The 9,356-nt window shown below is 43.1% G+C and overlaps 1 protein-coding gene across 4 annotated transcripts in view; it reads right to left on the bottom strand.

The window, feature by feature from the left end:
- Positions 1-7,846: 7,846 nt before the first annotated feature.
- Positions 7,847-9,356, bottom strand: part of Lpgat1 (lysophosphatidylglycerol acyltransferase 1) — a 58,344-nt gene continuing 56,834 nt past the window's right edge. For all 4 annotated transcript variants that reach the window (XM_021197783.2, XM_029538316.1, XM_021197782.2 and 1 more), the window contains exon 8: positions 7,847-8,079. In XM_021197783.2, the coding sequence (XP_021053442.1) occupies positions 7,928-8,079 (152 nt within the window). In that variant the 3' untranslated portion in view covers positions 7,847-7,927. The remainder of the gene's footprint in view (positions 8,080-9,356) is intronic.

Raw genomic sequence — 9,356 nt, 5'->3', positions numbered from 1 at the left:
AAAAAAAACCAACACTTACACTTAACCCTTGGTATTTTTTAGAGAGGAGACTGTTCAAAATCATGTGTTTGCATGTGTAGGAGTGTGGTACATCTGGGTTCAGAGGAGCATATAGGATCCCTGGCCCTGGAGATTCGGGCCAACAAGGGTGCTGGGAATTAACTTGGGTCTTCTGCAAGAACAGCACACCACCTTCTGACTTAAGGATTGGGAACAAGTTAGTCCCCAGTTCTCAAAGCAGCTGTCCAACTGTACTGGTGGTGGGGTGACATTGCATCAGGAAACCCATCACCCCAAAGAAGGAAATGCTAAGGTTCCCCCTAACTCTGAAATCCCAAAGGCCAATGAGCCATGTCTGATCAGTGCCACAAACTATGCATAGACTGCTGAATCTTACTCTGTAGGCTGGGTTGGTCTCCCAACTCACCTGTTCTATCCTGCTTTATCCACCTTCCCGGGCGGGATTACAGTACGCTTCACAGTGCTTGGCAAGACCGATCTTCTTATCTCTGCAGTCCTGAGGACTGAACCCTGTGCATGCTAGGTATGAGCCAAAACCTTTTAGCTAGCTGTTCATCTAATTAACATGACTTACATGAATGAGTGGCAGTTTCACAGATTTAACCATCCTTTAAGTATTTGGCAACTCAAAGCATTTTCAAGTGATACTGCTGGCAAATTTGTCAAGTGTGAGAACTCTCATAGACATAATTAATGTTCTTACTCTTTCTCACTCCTCCCGGCACAGGTTCCGAATGGGAAGGGTGGTGAAGTGCTGCTCCTGGGCTGCGTTCCACCAAGCAGTGCTGGCTACTTGTGCTTTTTGAAGCCAAGCTGCCATTGCCCATTGTCCATCAGCATTCAACGTATCTAGACAGGCCCAAATACTAGTGTCACCCTTTGTCCTCACTGGAACATGTACACACCAGGGTAGACAAAAAGCTTTATTGTGGATTGTGGGAGCCTTGGTTACAGGAAGGGCTTGAGTCATCGACACTGTGAATCGTCTCCTTGTTGGGCCTCTGGAGGGAGATTCCGAGTGACTTAGGTATGCCTTTCTCCTCTTCAGGGGACAGTCATCAGAAATGCAGGTAGGCATATATGAAAGGTAGTTAACTTTCTAGTCATAGTTTCCCGGCAGTTTGCGAGTCTGGAGTGTACACACCTGCTGTGGACAGCAGTGCTTGCTCTTCTCTTCTCTTTAATAGCTTGGGTTCCTCTTCTCAGCACCCCAGTTCTTCAGATTGCTCCCCTTTTGGGTACCTATTTTCTTTACCCTCAACTGATACAGTATCTTTTTTTTTTTCTTTTTAAAAGATTTATTTATTATATGTAAGTACACTGCAGCTGTCTTCAGACATCCCAGAAGAGGGCATCAGATTTCATTACAGATGGTTGTAACTGATAGAAAACTGCTAAGACTTGATAGTTTTGTACCAAAGGGAAACAAAGGAACACAAACCAGTCATTGGTACCTTCATGCCCTCTCACTCAGTTCCACGTTTCCTCAGTAACACCAGGTGGGGCTGCAGCAGTGGGCTCAGTGGTTAAGAGTATTGGCTCCTTGAGCCCAGCATTGAGCACACGTCTTTAATCCTAGAGGCAGGTGACCCTCTGAGTTTAAGGCCAGCCTGGTCTATAGAGCCAGTACCAGGACCCATATAGCTACAGAGAAACCCTGTCTTGAATGCCACCCCTGCCCTGCCACACTCTCTCCCCGGAAAGTACTGGCTTCTCCTCCAGAGGACCCAAGCTCAATTCCCAGCACCCACACGACAACTTACAACTGTTTGTAACTCCAGTGCCAGAGGAGCGGATGCTTCCTTCTGGCTCCTTGGCTACTAGTTTCTTCCTTGTACACTGGCTCAATTGCACCCACCGAGGACTGTTTCTCTGACTATGAAAGGGGTCCACTCAGCTCTGGTGGCCAGCCAGCTCCTCCCCATCTCCATGTGTGTTTGTATCTGTGCATCCTGAACTGCAGACACCTCTAGTCTGTTTTTCCAGCCTTTAAGAGTTAAGAACAAGGCCACCCAATTCCTGAGAGGTAAAAATTTATTGATTTCTATGACATCAGCATGTTATGATACGGGTCACACCTGCTCATACAGCTGACTTCTCAGACCAAAAGAAGATTTGGTTTTTCCTTTTAAAAATACATTTTTCACCAGCAAGAAACATTTTTAAAAACAAACATTTTCATATTAAGAGGGCATTAAAAACAATGGCTTTCCCCAGACTCAGGGGAAGAGGGCTGGTCACCAACAGATCTCAAAAACGCCTCAAGTCTGCCTCCAGGCCCTAGATCTGCTGTCTCCCACATAAAGTACTTTAGAGGGGAATAAAACCACAGCCTCACCCAACCAGCAGCCTCCATCCAGCCCAGAAAAGAAGAGGTAGACGCAACTTTGACTATCCAACTTATTTGGTAGGACGGTGCAAGATATTTTAACACATTAGAAGTTTTCAAAATGGGTCAAACATTCTACAAACAAGAGACTAAACCATCAATGTTTTTAATGTTAAAAAAAAAAAATCTCAGTGATAGGTGTATACATTTACTCAGCGTACCGGCCCCTGTGCCCCCTCATCTCCTCAGGCTTTCCAGGATAGAAAGCTCCCTCGCTCAGTCTGGTCTCAGTCCTTTTCTACTTTAAAACCTGCAAGGGCCAATGATAGGAGTTTTCCTGGACCAGTGAGCAAATCAATTCTGAGAATTTTATTCAACACTAGTAATTAAAACAAATCAGAACACAAAAGACTAGGACTGTGGTGATGACGGTAGCTCCAGCTTGTCTCTAAGAGCTGATCATTTAATTCTAGGGTTTAATAGAATTAAAAATAAATTATCTAAACTTCCAATTAATGCTGAAACTAAAAGGAGATTCTGTACAAGGGTAAGAGTTTAATATAAATCATACACTAGACTAAATGAGTTTATTTGGAGATGGTTAGTTTATCAGGGCATAATGCTATCAATCATGGTTGATATTGTCACAGGTTGGCTCTGAGGGTTCAGCAATGATAATTATATTGTAAGGATCAATTAATTATATTTTATTATTTGCTAATTGCATTAAATATGTTATCAGCAAAATATATTACACATGGATGTATATTTACATAATTTTTCCCAAGAGCTCATACCAAATGAGAAGACTGGAGGAAGGAGCAAGCCTTTGTAAGCAAAGGAGGAACCAGATGGTTTTCCTCAGCAGCCATAAATGCCGAGCTCTGGGCACAGGCTGCAGCAGCGAGTGCGAGGGGCTCCGCCCAGCAGACACCCCCTCAACTAGTAAGAATTAAAAGCATTGTTTTTGAAAAAAAGGAAATCAACTTTATTTTCTCTACATTAAAAAAAGAAAATAGAACCAGCTATTAATTTTTGCTGAGAAAATGCTTCTTTTGGTGTTTCAACATCTAAATTTCTGAAAAGGTGATCTGGTAAAATCATCCCGATGCATTCATAAACCAGATCCACAGGTGACCAGCCCTTTACAAAGCGAGTTACAGTTGTCACAGCATTTACAGTCACCTTAGAACACACATTGTGACATGCAGATCACAAAGAAAGCTCAACAAGCTGAAGTAAACATTACAGCATCATGAAAACAGAAACCCATCTGTAGAAAATAAATAACTTTGTAATAACTGTAGAGAAAGAGAAAGCACTTAATAAAAATAATGGCAGCTGAATGTATAACTGTCTCATTACCCAATCATAAGATATGTTACTGTAAAATGCATAGACTCCTTACATGGAAAGAATTTGTGCACCACAGTTGTGTTCAACAGTTTTACACAATAAAAACAAAGCCATCCAAAGCATTTGCATACTTTGCAACTAGAATACACGGAAATTTATTTTTTTTTTTTGCTCTTTAGACTGTTTTAAAAAAAATATTAAATGTAAAATTCTCAGATGGAATTTCTGCAGAAAACTCCACAGTGCATCTTTCATTTGACTACAGCCATTCTCCCCCAACAACTGGGAACCTGCAGCATATTCTCAGAGCCCACTTTGAAATTACTGAGAGCTGGTGCAACGTGACACCAGCCAGCACCAGCCAGTGGCTTCTTCAGAGCATGCCAGGCTCTTATGTGATCCAGAAATTCCAACTTAGGTGCTTTTGGTCCCAAACATATTAGTCTCTACCCTCATGCTGGGAACTAGCACACCTGTTACGCAGTCTCATCTGCCTCTCTCTTGCCTGCTGATAAGGCCCAGAGCACTTGCAGGGCAAAATTCCCATCATAGACCATTACCATCCATCCTTTGTGGACCAGAGCCGAATACACTTTTTTTTTTTTTTGGATTTTCGAGACAGGGTTTCTCTGTATAGCCCTGGCTGTCCTGGAACTCACTTTGTAGACCAGGCTGGCCTCGAACTCAGAAATCCACCTGCCTCTGCCTCCCAAGTGCTGGGATTAAAGGCATGCGCCACCACGCCCGGCTACACTTTTTGTAATGACAACTTTGGAGTGATAACCTGTGTTCATTATTGTGTAGTGACTTCAAAGAAAAGGATAAAAAAACCACAGAAAAGATCAGTTAACCCTTCCTATTCAGTAATGCAAACAAACATTTTCTTTTTAAACATACACAGGATACAGAAGACAACCTGTGATCAAAGACTATTCTCTGTGATTATAACTAGGGACAAGTAGTTGAGCAAGTCTTTAAGGTACCGATTGTCAAAATACATCACTAAGACAAATTAATGAGAAGGAAGCTGCAAGGCCGTCAGTGAGAGAGCATTCTCAGCAGTGACTGAGACAGCAACATGACAGCCGCACCCGAGGGCCACAATGGCTGACTTAGGACTCTACCTCTGGGACAATTACAGTTGCACCAACTTTTGTCTTTTCCAGCCCTCAGGTTAAGCCTGCTGGCTTTGGCGCTTTCGCCTCTTGCTTGTAATCTTGTTACTTAACTACCCATTAACACAGTCATAATGCACAGACAGAAATTAGTCAGGGAAAGAACTAAAGTCAACTTTTAAAGTAGTAAGCATCCCTAGAAGGAAATGTTCAATGAGAATAAAAAAATCAGAAATTCCTACAGAAAATTGAATTTTTGGCTTCCTATGACTTAATACTGGATTAACTACCCTGTAATTGATGACTTCGTCAGCATTCCCTAGTTTCTTACTGTAGGAAATTAAGGGTTGTAATACCAAGAACTAATCACATGGCAGATCTGAACCCACAGCTATCAATTTCAACCTTCCTATTACATTCCCATCTAACTTGTTTATCTGTTCAAGTTTCATTCCGTTCTTGCCGTTCCTGCTTCCTCTGCTCACAGGCTTCTCTGTCATTGCACACAGCCATTTCTGAAGTGAGGTGAGCTGTTGCTTGGTCCCACCTGTGGTCCAAGGACTCCAGCACTGAGTCACCCAGCCTGTGTGTAGTAGGAAGCCAGGCAATGCAGCTGAGGGCAAAAAGAGCTGCAGTCCTAAAGGATGCCGGTGTAAACTGGCATGGCTTTGCTTATCCCCCTGCCCCTGACTTAATACAATAAATAACTTCCTGGCATCCCACTTTCCATACTAAGTTCAAATGGGAGTTCTATCCAGCTCTCTACAATGGCATTGTGTGGCTTCCCGAGATGGCCATAAAGAATACCTATTTATTCTCTCTTCCAGTTCCCTAGTATAAGCAGGTGGACTCCAGCTATGATAAGGAAGCACTGCCAATACTCTCAACAAACATGTTTTGATTGTACACAGAAGACATGTTGAACTGGAGAGGTGTGGGACAAACCAAACACATCTATTTACAGCTCATCTCTACTATCAGAAGTCAGCTCACAAGTCTACAGTTACTGTCACTCTAGAGACGGTGGAAACAAAACTGCATTTGAAAGTTACACATCTTAGAAGCATGAACTCAGCATGTACAGTGTACGTAACTGTCGTGTCCCTCTGAAGCACAGCAGTGGTAAAGTGGGCCATCACGTTTCTGTGTATGCACATATATGGGTCTACAGTAGCATCGAGCTGGCCACTGGAGCCTGTGGCTCATTCGCAGTGAGGAGATGGGCCTGCTAGCTAAGACTATATGCTGTACTCACGGTGAGCAACTTCTCTCCCAGACAACCAACTAATGTCTCAATTCAATTCATCCCGAAACTCAACACTTTTCCTGGGCCTCAGACACAGACCCTGCATAGCTTCTCTCTGGCTCCCCTCGTTTCTAGATTGAGACCGCTTTCACATAGTCACTGTCCCTGTAAACCAGAGTAAAATGCTTAGGTTTTTAAACAACTGCTAACAAACCAAATACCTTCTTCAGTTTACCAGCAGTGGTGTGGTACCAGTGAGGTATTTCAGGTAACGTCTTTCTCTTCTGTGCGTGCATGCGTGTGTGGGGTTTGCTAAAGATGAAGCTACTACGGGCTTTTATTTGGTGTTGGTCAACCCTTCCTGTACAACTGGGGAAAACTCACATCTTTTTCTCTTTTTGGTTTATTTGAAAACAGAAAACATTAGTCTTTACTTTTGTTTTACAACCTATTTCTCAGAATTGTTATTTGTGTTGTTAGTAACAATAGGAGAATCTACAGTGTTCGTTTGTGTCACAGAAAATTGCTGCTGACTTACTGTTTTTCAAGCTTAGGAGTTTTCCTGTCCTAAACCGAACCCATCCTCTGTCTACACTGATGCAGAGGCTGTATTTCTGTAAAGTCTGGTTCTCCCATGAGGTACATCACATGAACAAAATGACAAATCTTTATAAAGTTTTCTACAATGAACAGAAACTTGCTTGACTTTGCCCTCTTAGAAGACAACTGGAAGAGACTGGGAAGTGTTTTTGAGCTGCTGTCTCCTGGTCCTGCCACCCTGAGAGGGGCAGCTGCTTGACGTAATGACAGAACATACAGACCCCAGGGTCCGCAAGAGGCCTTATCAATATTGCAAGCCAACGTCTGGTTCTACCTCTTATTTCCTAATAAGCTACTCTAGTTCCCTGAAACTGGTCATTTAAATGTTTTATGTTAATTTGCTTTAACCGCCCCCAAATACATTTGGTACTATAATACCAAAATCAGAGGGAGGGGATCCAGCTACCAGTAGGGGAGTGGGTTGAGGGAGGTGGCCGATGGAGGTGGTACGAGAGCATCATGGGCAAGCACAGACAGGAAAGCCTCCTGGGAGCCTGCTCACGGATGAGGCTTCCCTTCGCTTCAGGCTAGGTTACTATCCTTTGCTATATTTGCATCTGATAAAAGTGCATTTTGTAAAATACAATTATCATCCTATGATATGCCTTCTATACAAAAAGAGAAAGTGGGTGCTCTCCTCTCCTGAAGGGAAAGCACTAGCACATGTAAACATGGTACTGGGCTGAGCTAGCCTTTCAAGGGACACAGTGATGTCAGGTGGACAGTGGACACTGCTCCCCACAGAGAATGCCAATGCTGCACCTTAGCCAGGGTTGCAAGATGGTGAGGCCACTCCTCAAGATGTGCCCACCAGCTCTCCAGGCTACCAGTACCTCAGCATGAAGGGTAGACACATTAATGTTGTGGCGCTCTGTCCTAGGAAAGAGGAGCATAGCTTCTGAACCTGAACTAAAGGTCACAAGCAAGTCACAGGGGCTGACTAAGTGCATCTGGTGGCGATAGTTTCTTTCCGAGTCTTCTAGGATGATTTTATGATTTCCTCTTCTCCCAGTGTGATGCTTGCGTAAATGTATGGTAGAGTGTATCTCTTTAAAACACGAAAAGTTCTTAAAATATATTAGCACATCATTGTATTACTGATCCTCATCGTAGTAGAGTTTTAAAATATCCCAAAGGGGGATAAACATTAATCCATCCATTGAATTTCCTTTTCTTTTTATATATTTTGATTTGCACATGTAAAATAATGCACATGTATGAAGAAGTCTGAACTCCTATGTAGCAAGTCCAAGTCAATTCCTAAAATAGACAATGGTAAAAATACTGAATGATGTGGTACCACAGATAGCCTGACAAAAATGCAAAGGACTGAATGAGGAATATCCACATGTTGCTGAGGGTCATCTCTCTGGAAACAGCTTCCTTCTGGCCCTGGGAAGGAGGAAAGGCTCCTAGAAGACAAGACAGAAACAGTGATATGCTTCCCTGCAGTACCAGGCCAACCTCCTGAAACACAAGCTGACTTGGTTTACCTATTTAGGATTTCCTGTGAACTGCCCTACTTTGCAGGGATTTCCTCTAACACACACTTTTCCTGCTCAGCAACCCGACCTCTGCCAAATACTCTTCTGCCCACTGGGTGAATGACTGTCATTAGCATCCATCCCAGATCAGAAGCAAGGCCCACCCTCTAGCCATGGCTCCCTGTCTTCCCATCTTCAGGGGTCCTGTCTACTTTCTTTCTGTACGTTTGCTGACTCTCCATGTCCAGTACTTTGCTTCACATTTCCACTGTGGTCAAACATAGGATCTGTGAAATTGACATTAAGTAATTTCTGAATAGCATTTTTTTTTTGCCACAAAGTAGTTATATAACATTAACATTCTCAAAATACAACAAGCTTTACAAAATATGTCTTTACAATAAAAAAGACGGCACAGAGTGAACAAATCTACTTTTTCTGGAAGAAAAGCTACATGGCTTTGGTACAGTCGACGGTACTTTCAGCATTCCGTCTTTGTCCTTGCTGATAATCCCCGAGGTAAGCTGGCTATAAAGGGATTTGCTGCTCACAAGCAATTCATAGAGGCACTCCCCAGTCCCAAGGTCTGGTGCACAGGTGGCCCTTTTCAGGACACTCACCACTGTTGCTACAGTTTAGGGCAAATGTCAGAAGGCAAGAGACTGAGGGTGGGCATTATGACTTGCTACTCTTTGATCATCCATGTTGCCTGCTAAGCCCTTTGCATTCCTTCCACCATCCACAGCCACCTTTATACACCTTCTCCAGTGTTTAAGCACTAAAACACATTGGCCTAAAGCACAGCCATTTGTGAAGCATGGTGGTTGTGCCAACCAAGGTTAATTTTCGTCTTTCCAACTTCCTCTCTTTTTCCTTCATGTGCTTTTCTCTTTATAATTTTTCTTTTGTGTTTTGGTGTTGGGACTCAATCTAGAGCTTCACACATACTAGGCAAGTACTCTCCCACTGAGCCACACTTCCAGCCTGAGTTGTAATTTTTATTCTGAGACAAGGTTTCAGGCATTCACCAAGGGAGGCTTTGAATTTGGGATACTCTGTTTTAATCTCCCAGGCCTGTGGTATCACCACTCTGTAGTTAAGGAGTATACAGAATACTGAGGATATAAAGGGGCAAGGATAGATTTCCCTTCCCTCTCTAGGACAAACAGCTTTGTATGAAAACAGCAAACTGTGCCCTTTCTGTA

This window comes from Mus pahari, chromosome 5, assembly GCF_900095145.1.
Source record: "Mus pahari chromosome 5, PAHARI_EIJ_v1.1, whole genome shotgun sequence".
Classification (NCBI taxonomy): domain Eukaryota; kingdom Metazoa; phylum Chordata; class Mammalia; order Rodentia; family Muridae; genus Mus; species Mus pahari.
Note: the sequence above shows the minus strand (reverse complement) of the source record. Positions and strands in the feature narration are given on the sequence as shown.